The following is a 13931-nucleotide window of genomic DNA, read 5'->3' as shown; positions in this document are numbered from 1 at the left end:
TTTATTTTCAACTTTTTTTTTTTTTTTTTTGCTACCAGGGATCAAACTTGCGCTTGCAAATCAGGCGGCAGAACTACTGAGCTAAATCTTTGGCTATTCAACTTTTTTTAATCCATTCATTTGTTGATAGACACTTAGCTTGTTTTATTTTGAGACTGTTATGAATAATGCTACAATAAACACAGGCATGTGGATGTCTCTTTGACATACTGATTTAATTTCTTTTGCATCAATGCACAGTAGAGGAATGCTGGATCATACAAGAATTCTAGTTTTAGTTTTTTAAGAACCTCAGTTCAGTTTTCCATAACGACTGTGCTAATTTTCATTCCTACCAAAAGTATACAAGAGTTATCTTTCTCCATATTCTTATCAACATTTGTTATCTTTTGTCCTTTTGATAATCACCATTCTTGTGGGTATAAATTGATATGTCATTGTGGTTTCCACTTCCCTAATGAACATTTTCTTCTTATATCTGTTGTCCAATTGTGTGTCTTTTAAGAATTGTCTGTTCAGTCCCTTACTCATTTTTAAATTTTGTTTTTTGTTTTCTTGCTGTTACATTGTTGAATCCTCATATATTTGGATATTATTCCCTTCTCAGATGTGTAGTATCCAGATATTTTCTCCCAGTTTGTAAATTGTCTCTTCACATTGTGAATTATTTCCTTTGCTGTGCAAAAAGAAGCTTTTCAAGTTGTAATCCTGTTTTTCTAATTTTTCTTTTGTTTTTTATGCTTTTAGATTTAACTTTAAAAAAAATAATTGCCAAGATCCATGTCACATAGTATTTTTCTAGTGCTTTACAGTTTCTGGTATTACAATTAAGTTTTTAATCCATTTTGAGTTGGTTTTTTGATATGGTATGAGATAAGGGTACGATTTCATTCTTTTACTTGTGAGTATCCAGTTTTCTCAGCATTACCCATTAAAGAGACTATCCTCTTCCTATTGTATATTACTGACACACCTATTTTGAAAGTCAATTGACTCTCCATATGTGGATTCATTTCTGGGCTTTCTGTTCTGTTCAATTGGTTGATGTGTCTTATTATTGTGATGCATCCACATTTTTTCTTCATGTAATGTTTTCCTTGGCTATTTGGAGTCCTTTTGTGGTTCCAAATGAATTTTAGACTTTTTTTCTGCCCATGAAAAATGGCTTTGGAATTTTAATAATGATTTCATTGGGCTGGGGATTTAGCTCAGTGGTTCCGCTGCCTGTCTTGCAAGTGTAAGGACCCAAGTTTGATCCCTGGTACAACAAACAAAACAAAACAAAACAAAAAAACTCAAAGGATTTCATTGAATCTGCAAATTCACTTTGGATAAGTTTAGCTACTTTTCTGTTGCGGGGACAAAATATCTGAGGAGAAGAGACTTATACTTCAAGGCAGAAACAACATGATGGAAGAAAGCTGTTCAATTCATGACAGTGAGGTGAAAGATCTACCCTTCTAGGCCATGTCCCCAGTGATATAAGCCCCACCTTCTAACAGCTTATTTAGCTATGAACTCATCTGTGGATTAATGCACTTCAGAAAGCCCCTGAACACATGAAATTTGTGGGAGACATTCTAGATCTAAACCATAGCATTCTGCCACTAGCCCCCACAAAGACTCATATCTGTCTTTTTATGAAAAGTGCATTTAGTCCATCTCTAAAAACTGCCAAAGTTTTAGCAGTACCAGCATTGCTGAAAAAGTCCAAAATCTCCTCTGAGACTCAGGGCAAATTCATAGCCATGAGCCGCTGTAAAAATCAAAATGGAAAAATGAAACATTTCCAAAATATGTCGGCACAAAGTAAATGTTCCCATTCCAAAAGGGACAAATAGGGAAATAGACAGAAATAGGACCAAAGCAAGACCAAAACCCAGGAAGGCAAACATTAAGTCCTGTAGCTGCATATCCAGCATCTGGGACACATTTGATGAGATGTGAACTCCAAAAGGCTTAGGTGGCACCATCCCTATGGCATTGCTGGTTGCAGCCCTTATTGGCCACTTTCTTTGCTTGGCTCCACTCACTCACTGGCTTTCCTCAACTGACAGTCCATGTTCTTGGCATTTGCAACTTCCTGAGGTCTCCATTGCACTTTCAGCTGCACTCTCACAGCTTCACGTACTTCTCTGTTGGGCACACTGTCTAGCCTTCCACATCTCCTGAAATCTAGGTGGAAGTCTCTGTGACCCCATAACTCTAGCATTATGCATGCCTGAAAACTGGCACCATGTGGTTGATACCAAGGTCTGCCGCCAGCTCAAGCAATAGCCAAGCCCCCTTGGATAATGATTGCAGAGTCATCTGAATACCTGTGTATGCCAGAGCAGTATGAAACAAATCCCAGGGAACCAATCCCCTGTGCAGCCTTTCTTGAGTAAGGGAGCAAGGACCTCAAATGAAAGTTGTACAGTTTTCTACTCTTGAGCCTATGAAAGGTGGGATCTTGCTCATTCTCAAGACACTTTCAAGATGTCTTTTCTGTTGTCCTAATGCGTATTTCTTGGCTCCCCCGCCCCATTGAGTTTATTGGTACTTTTTAGGTGTACAGTACTTGGCTTCTTTTGAATGCTTATCTTTTTAGCAGTTATGCTCTCCATGGACTCAACTTTACAGGTGCTTCCTTTCTGATGAAACTACATACTGTTCACTTAACCTTTTTGCTCCTGGTTTTACTGTATATCTGGCTAACCACAACCAATAGTATCTATCCCACAGCCTGAATGTTGAGCTGTTTTGAAATTTCCTCCACCAGATTAGTCCAATACCCTAACCTCAGCCTCTCACAAAATCTCAGGACATGGCCAAAAGGACCCCATAACCACCAAAGTGTAAAACACATGGCTTCTTGTCCAATTGCCAATGAAGCCCTTGAAACCTCCAGAGTGTGGCCTTTACTGTCTGCATTTCTGTCAATATTCTTGTCTTTTGAGCTGAGACCAGAATCTTCCATTAATATTTGCTTACACTCCTTACAACATTTTATGGCTTCTCTAGCCAGCATCTCCCAAACTGCCAAATTCTGCTGCGAACAGGTTCCTGAGGCATCTGAACTACATACTCAGGAATAGTCACAGCTATGATTCCACTTCTCTGATACCAAGATCTGTTTTAGCCACTGTCTTGTCTCTGGGACAAAATGCCCAACACCCCAGACTTAAAGGAGGAGAGGTTTATTTTAGCTCATGGCTTGAATCCATGGTTGATTGGCTCCAAGGCAGAAACTGCATGTTGGCAGGGCATGGCAAAGGAAAGCTGTTCAACCCATGCCAGAAGGTGGGGAACAAAAAGACCAGCCAGGGAGGAAGATATACTCTCCAGGTCACACTCCAGTGACCTGCTTCTTCCCACCAGGCATAGCACACTCTATAATAAGCTATGCCTATTATACACTAGGCTATGAATTAATAGAATTGATATGGTTTGTCAAAGGGTTAATCCACTGATGATTATAGTGCCCCCATGATCAAAGCACCACTTCTGAACAAGTGAGACTAGGAGGACATGAGATGTCCTCATTTTTATTTTTATTTTTTATTTTTTATTTTTTTGAGACAGGGTCTGACTATGTAGTTGAGACTGACAGAACTCACTATGTAGCCCAGGCTGGTCTTGAACTCACAGTGATCCTCCTGCCTCAGCCTTCTGAGTGCTGGGATTACAGGCGTGTGCCACCATGCTTGGCTGTCCTCATTTATGTTTTCTATTTTTGTCAATATTTTATAGTTTCAGCATATAGATCTTTTACCTTCTTTGTAAATTGCTTTCTAATTATATTTCTTTATAGCTTTTGTAAATGAAATTGTCTCCTAAATTTTTCTTTTTCTCTTTTTAGTCTTCATTTTAAATTCATAAGACTAGTACATGAATGTATATATTTTTTTAATTAAAAAAAATAAGAAGTAGCCATGGTGGTAAGCACCTGTAATCCCAGAACTCTGAGTCAGGAGGATCAAGTTTAAGCCCAGCCTGGTCAACTTTGTAAGAACATGTCTTGAAGAAAAAAAAAAGGAATGTAGCTTAGTGCAAAGATCCTGGGTATAATCCAAAGTACTGCAAAATAAATGAGTAAATACATACATGCACCTGTACATACATGCATGCATGCATACATACATGCATGCATGCATGCATACATACATACATGCATGCACCTGTACATACATATACAGATCTAGCTCAGTTACTTTCTTGTTGCTAGGGCAAAATACCCAATACCCACAAATTAAAGAAGGAAAGGTTTATTTTGGCTCACAATTTGTAGAGGTTTCAGTCCACAGTCAGCTGGCTCCAAGGCAGGGTAGTGTGGCAGAGGGGCATAGCAGAGGAGAAACAGTCAGGCATAAAACAGTAAAGCAGCAGCAGCAACAAGCCTGCCTTTCTCTCTTTATCCCACCCAAGCTAAAACACTACTGGTTGGTGCCATCCACACCCACGAGTGGGCCTTCCCATTATCCATACCCAGAAGTGTGCTAAACTGGTGGACTTATTTATTTATCACATACCCCTAATCCATATTCACACACCCTAGATTAAGCCACCTCTGAAAAGCCCCTCCAGTGGGTGCATGAAGTTTTGGGGGGACATCTAGATACAAGCCATAACAATATACAGTGTATAGAATAACAATGAAAATCCTTCATTACCCCAACGCTATGTCACAGAGACAAAATTAAGAGCATTCATCTGCATGTCTTTTTTGTTTGTTTGTTTTTTGGTACCAGGGATTGAACTCAGGACCTTGCACTTGCAAAGCAGTTGGCAGAATGCATGTCTTTTTAAAACATATTTTATTAGTGCCTATTTTATGGATTATTGGGATGTCAATGCAGTATTTTCATAAACGCATGTAACATTTTTATTATATCCATTCCCCCATTTCCCTGCCTTAACCCAACCCCCATTCCCTTCCTCTGGTCTAATAATAGTCTCACTTCTATTTTCATGCATTTTTTGATTGTATATATTAGGGAACTTTTGATTTCTTTTTCAAATAGTTTGTTGTTAGTGTATACAAACTACTCATTTTTATGAGCTGATTTCCTATCCTGCAACTTTTTGTATTTGTTCATTTTGGTAGAATCTTATTTTTTATATGTAATATCTTCTAAGCAAATGGTGATTATTTCACTTCTTCCTTTGCAGTTTGGATATTTTTTTATTTCTATTTTTTGCCTACGTGCTCTGACAAGGACTTCCAGTAATATGTTGACTAGAAGTAACAAGAGTGGGCATCCTTGTCTTATTCCAGATCTTAGAGGAAAGTCCTTTAACTTTTCACTATTGAGTTTTATATTATCATGGTCTTCTCATATGGAGACTTTATTATTTCGATACATTCTTTGTACACCTAATTTGGTGAATTTTATTATGAAACTATATCTTTTGTCAAATCCTTTTTCTTCATGAAATGAAATTTTCATACAGCTCTTTTTTCCAGAACTTGACTGTAAAACTTCCCCTTCCTTTCTTTCCCTTCTCTTCTATATCCAAAGACACTCTGTGAGCAATCTCATCAAATCTATTAACTTTATCAACTATTTGGTAATGACTCCCAAGCTTATACCTCTAATCAAGATATCTTGGGCTGGAAATTTAGCTCAGTGGTTCTGCCGCCTGCCTCGCAAGCGCAAGGTCCTGAGTTCGATCCCTGGTACCAAAAAACAAACAAACAAAAAAAGATATCGTCCCAGAACTACACATTTGGGTGTGTTTCTATATAAATATACTTGTATTCAAAATCTTTTTTAAAATTAACTTTATTGGTATATTTAAGGTATGCAATATAATGACATTCATCATTGGAAATTTGTACCTTTGCATAATCCATCTTGATTCTTATTTTTTCCCCATCCCCCTGCGTTCCCTTCAACCCCTCCACCACTCCCTGTCTACAAAGACTTTGTTTCCATCAAAATCTTTATTGTTATATCCTAAAGTTCAAAAGTAAATTCTTGATATTCTCTTCTAAACCAGTTCTTACCAAAGAATTAGTAAATAATATTTCTGTTGTTCCAGAAGTTCAGGCAAAACACTATCCTCATTTTCCCTGTTTCATATTATATGCCCATTGCATCATTAACTCTTTAGTATACATTCAAAATATATCCAGAACCCAGTGCTTTCTCACCTTCCACCTCACCATTCCATTTCTTGTGGATTACTACAGCTTCCTAACTTCCATCCATGAAGCTTGTGTACATTCTATTATTTTATAGCTTTAGGCAAAGCAACTAGAACAATTCATCTTTAAACAAAAGACATATCTTGCCATATTGTTTTTTACAGTCATCCATTGGCTCCGCATCTCAAAGTGAGATTTCAAATGAGTAAGATTGAGACATCTCATTACTTTTGTTTGTGTTCAGAGGAGTTCTCCCTTTTTATTACAAACCTCTCCATAGTCCTTGTGACCTTCTCTAGAAGAATTAGCCAGAGACACTTAAATGCAAGAGTAAAAGCTTTATTCTTGTGCTTAAAGAAAAAGTTACATGAAAGAATTAGAAAGCAAGTTCCTGCCTTCAGCCAGAGGCACAGCTTACTTCATTACTGCATGTAGAAGAGCGGGGAGGGTGATGCCTGCTCAGTAGCTTGTAGTGCTGCTTCACAGAGCATGTATATCATTAACAGCTTCAGTCTCTACCTGGGGATATGCATTTTTTAATGAGACAGAAGTTTGACAAGGGTTTCTTTTTGTGCCTGTGCTGTAGCACAGGAGAATCCCAAGCCCCTCCTTTTGATGGCTTAGGTGTGAAAGCTTCAGAGTGTTATTTTTCATGTGTTAGGAAACTGTTGACCTCCACAACCATAGTGCAACAGTTTGTGTCAGGGTGATTATTCCTTTCAGATTATACATTTAATAGTGTAACCCTTTCTGCCCATCTCCTGGAGTGCAGGCCTTGCATAGTTCCCCTCTTGTGAAAAAGTTTATTTCTACTTCCTGCTGTTTGTGGGTCCAAATCCTTGTGTCTTGATTTTTTTCAGACTATTAATAAAGATGTAAACAGTTGAAGTCAGCAAGTGTCACAAGGGTAGCTATAACCAGAGCGCGTTTTCTTCTCTGGTTTCTGATTCTCACTTCCTTGCGCTGCCTCTGGATCTTATTTTCTTTTAAGTTTGACCATACTTTGAAAGGATGTTGGTTATATTTTACCCATCATTTATTGATATCCTTCAGAAATTCTGGTGTACCATTAACACCATCATGGTTATAATACAAAAGAGTTAAAAAGGGCTGGAGATACATAGCTCAGTGGTATAGCACTTGCCTATCATGGACAAGACTGAGTTTAATTGCTAGTATCACAGAAAAGGGAAAAAAGAAACTAATATTTGGTTTGTTTGAATATAAGTGTAAAATGTACAAGTATGGTCACTGGATCTAAGTATGTGTTTATAAGAAACTACCAAACTGTCTTTCACCATGGCTGTACTATTTTGAAATCCCAACAGAACTTTTTATATTCTTTTTCTTGATCCGTATTTTTCAATAAAATTGCTGGACTCTATATCACTCCAGACACCTTTCATAATTTTAGGTAATTTACAGAGACTTTTCTTTATGGCTTAGCCTTATATCAGTTCCAGGGAAATGATAAAGGTATGAACACAGAGATGGCTTAGATAGACAAGTAAATAAAAGACATGAGATGGAATAAAGGGTGAAATAGAGATAAGTAAAAGCAACTCAGTATCTCATTTGAAAAGAACGGAGAGCTAAAGATAAACATGGCTAGCAGTATTCAAGGGGTAAGGGCATTTGGTGAAGTATATATGATCCTAGATTTATTACACTTGTGCTCTTGTTTCTGTCTACAAGGAATTGCTGGAAAAGCCACAGCCAGGCATCTGCTTTTAGGGTGGGAAGAAGGATTGACTACAAAGTAGCAGCACATTGGTACTAAGGAATGACAGAATTGTTCTGGTGAATACACAGCTTGAGCCTTTATAGATCTGTTTGTTTTTTGCCTCATGATTTTTCAAACTCACCTTTTTAGTGACTGCTAGACATTGTGGAAAAAAAATACAAAAATAACCTGAAGTTTTGAATAATGTTATACCTTGCCAGTATAGATTTAAGATTGTTATGGCAAGCAATCATGAATTACCCTAATTCTCACATTTCTGGATTTTAGATGATTCATTGATGATTGAGGCTTCAGACCCTGTCTAGACTGGTCTAGTGTTTCTATGTCATAGCCTTCATAATTTCCAACCCAAAGTATGGATAATTTACAATGTACCGTTTCACTTGTTTCCTAGCCATATAAAACAGTCCAAAACTGGCAGTTTTCTTCACTGATCATATGCCTAAAAAGATGGAATACGTTCTGGCTAATTGTAAGTTGGAAAGGGCCTTGTAAATTTTTCAAAGTTGAAAGTGGTATGTTTGTTTGGCAAATAGCAATTAACATTGAGAGGGCTTATTAGGGAAATTGGATAAATAGGGGTAGGCCATGGAGAGCTTTGTCAAACTCATAAAAGAGTTTGGGTTTTATTTTGTTTAATTTTGTAAGCTATTAAAACATTTTAAGCAGAAATAACAAGTCACAATCTGACTGAATCCAAGACAGATGGTAGACAGTATTAAAACTAGAGATCTTCATGGTCTTTTATATGATTCACAAGATTAGATTCATTTTGGCTGGTGTATACCTAGATAGTTATAATTTTAAATTCTTCACTTGGTTTTGATCCCCCCAAAGTTTGAGAACCAGTAATTTTAAAAGCTTGCTTAATCTCTTCCCTTACCCTCTCAGGTAAATTTTCATTATTCTCTCAAGTGCCCTTCTTACATATTATTTTTTGATATTATTCTAAATTAATATTTCAACCTCAAGGCAGCAACATTACTGCACCATCAAATCAGTTTAGTGGATTTTAAGAGAAATAGAAAAGAGTAGAATATTATAGAATAGAAAACAGGTTAGGTATTATTTTAATGAAACATGTATATTCAGTGAAAAATAGGTATTACTATGGTACAAACCATATGGTATAAACCATATTTAAAAATACTGGTAGGTACCTGTTATTTCTTATGGGTATTTTTCCTATTTATATTTTCTTCTATACAATTCTTTTTCTCTTGAATTTTTTGATAATGTCCTATTTTTCAGACTTACCTTCAAGATGTGCCAATAAAGACTTGTCTCAAAAAAAGAACGTTAATGAAAGAACATTCTCCCACTGGGAAATGAATGGTCGGCTTGAAAACTGTGAGCTTGATAAATCCAATTCCAGAGATTATTTGGAATTCAAAGGCAAGTTGGAAAAGCAACAAAATCAGAAAGAATATTTTGTTCAAGGGATGATGACATATGACAAAATGTCTATTTTCAACCACCATACTTATTTATCTCAACATCCAAGATGTCATTCTTTGGAGAAACCCTATAAGTGTAAGGAATGTGGAAAAGCCTTCCGTCGAGCCTCACACCTAACTCAACATCAGAGTATTCACACAGGTGAAAAACCCTATGAATGTAAGCAATGTGGGAAGGCCTTTAGTCGTGATTCTCAGCTCAGTCTTCATCAGAGACTTCACACTGGTGAGAAACCCTATGCATGCAAAGAATGTGGGAAGGCCTTTACTCAAAGCTCACAACTTATTTTACATCATAGAATTCATACTGGTGAAAAACCATATAAATGTGAAGAATGTGGAAAAGCCTTTATTCGTAGCTCACAACTCACCCGTCATCAAAAAGTTCATACTGGTGAGAAACCTTATGAATGTAAAGAATGTGGAAAGGCCTTTACTCAGAACTCACAACTTACTCTGCACCAGAGACTTCATACTGGTGAGAAGCTGTATGAGTGTAAAGAATGTAGGAAGGTCTTTACTCAGCTCTCACAACTTATTCTGCATAGAAGAATTCATACTGGTGAGAAACCTTATGAATGTAAGGAATGTGGGAAGGCTTTTATTTGTGGTTCACAGCTTTCTCAACACCAGAAAATTCATAATGGGGAAAAGCCATATGAATGTAAGGAATGTGGAAAAGCCTTCATTCGGGGCTCACTCCTAATGCAACATCAAAGAATTCATACTGGTGAAAAACCCTATAAGTGTGAAGAATGTGGGAAGGCCTTTATCCGTGGTTCACAACTTACTCAACACCAGAGAATTCATACTAATGAAAAGCCTTATGAATGTAAGGAATGTGGAAAGACCTTTAGTCATGGCTCACAACTTACTCAACATCAGAGAATACATACTGGTGAAAAGCCCTATCAATGTAAGGAATGTGGAAAGGCCTTTAATCGTGGCTCGCTCCTTACTCGACATCAGAGGATTCACACTGGTGAGAAACCATATGAATGTAAAGAGTGTGGAAAAAATTTTAGTCGTGGCTCAGAACTTACTCAACATGAAAGAATACACACTGGTGAGAAACCCTATGAATGTAAGGAATGTGGGAAGTCTTTTATTCGTGGCTCACAGCTTACTCAACATCAAAGGATCCATACTGGTGAAAAACCTTATGAATGTAAACAATGCAGAATGGCCTTTACTCAGAGTTCACATCTTTCTCAACATCAGAGACTTCATACTGGTGAGAAACCCTATATATGTAATGAGTGTGGAAAGGCCTTTGCTCGTGGCTTATTGCTTATTCAACACCAGAGAATTCATACAGGTGAGAAACCATATCAGTGTAAGGAATGTGGGAAGGCCTTTATTCGTGGTTCACAGCTTACTCAACATCAGCGAATTCACACTGGAGAAAAACCCTATGAATGCAAGGAATGTGGAAAGGCCTTTAGTCATGGCTCTCAACTTACTCTACATCAGAGAATCCATACTGGAGAGAAGCCCTATGAATGCAAAGAATGTAGAAAGGCCTTTACTCAGAGCTCTCATCTTTCTCGACATCAAAGAATTCACACTGGTGAGAAACCATATCAGTGTAAGGAATGTGGAAAGTCCTTTACTCGTGGTTCACAACTTACTCAACATCAGAAAATACATATCACTGAAGAATCTTTTGACTATAAAGAATGTGAACTAGGCTTTAGTAAAGATTCACAAGTTTTTATATGATTTTTTGTGATTGATAGAGCTTTCTCTAGTCATCCATTATCTGTAAAGAATTATTACAAATGAGAATATTGGACACATTTGTCTCATAAAGTTCAGCATCAGAAACTTTAAATAGGGGAATGGAAATATTAATGTAGAAAAACCTGTCATTGCTGTAACCATATTAAACTTTAGCAAATTAAAACAAAAATAATTCTGTTAATACAGTAAATATAGGAAAATCTTTAGCCATAGCAAATGTCTTTATCAGCATTATCTTGGCTCTGCCCATTGATTTTCTTTGTGACATTTATTGTGATAAATAACCTTTGCTTCGGTTGAATCATTTGTAATATAAACCTAACAACACCTTTTTTGTAAGATTCTTGGAAATATTGCGTGTTATTACATTTCAAAACTCTTAGAATGGTGCCTTGAACATATCAAAATATTAGGTACTAATTTCATTGTTATTTTAGAGGATGTGCATGAAAGAAAGGTACTTATAAGTGTAATTAATATCAGGAAATCTTTCATAACCTATCCCAGATTAAAGGGGGACACTATGCTTTCATTCAGATTTCACCCAATATGCTGTAAGGGGACATTCATAGTGTAAAAAACCCTGTGGTATTAGTCAGTGGATTATTAAACACAGCTGTTACAGAATTTAAGAAAGGTGTGAATACTTTGTCACAAAGTCCAGATACTTGTATTTTCTACCACCTCTGACCACTATACACAATGATTACTTAGAAGTTAAAAAATAGAATGAATCTATTAGGTCATTTTTTAAAACAAGATTTTGAATTAAAATTAAAAGAAAAACTGACATGAACATACTATTTTGCAATGAAAAATAAGTTTGTTTCAGAGACTGTGTCCCTACTGAATATCAATCTTCCCATCTTTAATAACAAATCCTGGGGTAAAAAAAAAAATCTGTCTCCCTCGCAGGTTAAAATAGGAAAGTGGAGTTTGTATGAGTAGGCCATCTAAAAATTCATTCTTTCTGTTTTTCATTTCCCTACCTGCAATGTAGACATGATATCTGGAGTTCTGCAGTCTCATAGGGACTGTAAAAGTGTTTTCTGGGTGTTGTGGATGGTGGGACAGAAATACAGAAGGAGTATGCAACCCTGGTGATTTTGTTGAGCAGTCATACCAACTGTGGTCTGCCTACCTTCTGTATTTCTGTATATATAATTAAAGTAAACTTAATTGTGGATGCTGTTGTAGTTCTCTTATTAATAGTAAAAATCCTCTTAGGGATTTTTTGAAATGCTGTAACTAGCAGTCAAGTGCTGTGGATAAAAATAGACTCTTCAATGGGCCATTAATTTAGGCTCATGTAGAATGAGTATTGACCTGGGTCAGACTACAAAATTAATTTATTTTGTTTTGTTTTCATGTTGTTTTTGTTTTTGTTTTTTGATGCTAGGGATCAAACTGCTTGCTTGCAAGACAGGCAGCAGAACCACTTAGCTAAATCTCTGGCCCCAAAACTGAATTTCTTATCTCTATAGGCAGGACATGTGGTCACATTGCTTCATATTATCCTATAAAGCAAACCTGGTATCTGCCCAGGCTGTAATGTTAGACAAAATAGTAAGAGTTATTCAAAATGTGTATATTCAGCATCTCTTTCTACTTTTAGTAATGGCGTGTGAATTTAGAGATAGTTGATTTGTTTTTGTTTTTGTTGTTTTGGTACCAGGAATCCAACTCGAGTCCTTGTGGTTGCGAGGTAGGCAGTAGAACCACTGAGCTAAATCCCCGGCCCTTGAGATAGTCAAAAATAATATTACTTTAATAGATGCTATCTCTGGCTGTAAACACTCGATCCTCTGTCCTTAAGTAAAACAAGTTATGCTAACTTAAAGGGACAGCTTGAACAAGAAATGGGACCATTGCACACTCCTAAAGAGGCAGTGAGTTTTCTAACAAATACAGTGCCTCATCCAAGCCTGTTCTAAATTTAGTCACATTTATTGGGTTCTTACTATGTTCTAGTCATTATCCTTGGTATTGGTGATTTTCCATTCAGAGCAAGAGGAGGTGAAGTAAATGTAGAATATTAGTTGATATAGAGTCAAAGGTCATTAAAAAAGAGATGGGTGGAAACCAGGTGTGGTGACACATGCGTGTAACCCTAGCGATTCTGGAGATTGAAGCAGGAGGATTGTAAATTTGAGGCCAGTGTGGGCAACGTAGTTAGATCCTGTCTCAAATTTTTCAAAAGGGCTTTGGGTGTAGCTTAGTGTTAAGAGTACTTGCTTAACATGCATGAGGTCCTAGTTTCTATTCCCAGTATTAGAGAGGAGGTGGGGACAGTTTAAGATGCAGATCATTAAGAAGGGTTAGAGCTGAGATGGAATAACTCATGATTGTTTAGTAAAAACAGTAACCCTAAGATTCAAAATCCAGACTTGGGAAAATAACAACTTGGAGAAAAAGAGTATTTGAGGCAAGAGGAAAAAGTTAAAGCAAAATCCATCAGGGAAGTTACTATAGAGTTCTTTGCAAGGGGTGATTGATAGAACAGGAGTTAGAGATAAGAGAGAGCCGTATCTTGCTAGACCTTGTAAGCATCTTGGATTTTATTTCAAGGGAATTGGGCAGCCATTGGAAAGTTGTAAATATAAGGCATGATCTGACATGTACAAATAAAAATACAAGTAGATAAGAGTAGGCTGTGGCAATAATCCAGGTGAAAGATGACAGTGGCTTAGACCAAGGTGACAATGGGTCTGGTGAGAAGTACTTATATTCTACATATATGGTAAATGTGACGACTAAATTTTTTGTTTTTTCTCAGTTTATTGGTGCTTTTTAAGTATGCATTACAGTTGCATTTATCATTGGGATCTTGTACCTTTACATGACAGATCTTGGTTCT

At 36.8% G+C, this 13931-nt stretch overlaps 1 protein-coding gene across 5 annotated transcripts in view; it reads left to right on the top strand.

Annotated features, from left to right (window-relative positions):
* LOC104867513 (zinc finger protein 420) overlaps positions 1 to 13931 on the top strand; it is a 107547-nt gene that overhangs the window by 17125 nt on the left and 76491 nt on the right. For 3 of the 5 annotated variants that reach the window (XM_033765755.1, XM_033765756.1, XM_033765754.1), the window contains one exon: positions 9126 to 11762. In XM_033765755.1, coding sequence (XP_033621646.1) covers positions 9126 to 11053 — 1928 coding nt within the window. In that variant the 3' untranslated portion in view covers positions 11054 to 11762. Of the gene's footprint in view, positions 1 to 8308; positions 8347 to 9125; positions 11763 to 12619; positions 12628 to 13931 lie in introns of those variants that run through there. The other 2 variants (XM_033765759.1, XM_010631907.3) reach the window with 2 other exon arrangements.

This window comes from Fukomys damarensis, unplaced genomic scaffold (assembly GCF_012274545.1).
Source record: "Fukomys damarensis isolate Sample0158 unplaced genomic scaffold, DMR_v1.0_HiC HiC_scaffold_19, whole genome shotgun sequence".
In the NCBI taxonomy this organism is placed as follows: Eukaryota; Metazoa; Chordata; class Mammalia; order Rodentia; family Bathyergidae; genus Fukomys; species Fukomys damarensis.
Note: the sequence above shows the minus strand (reverse complement) of the source record. Positions and strands in the feature narration are given on the sequence as shown.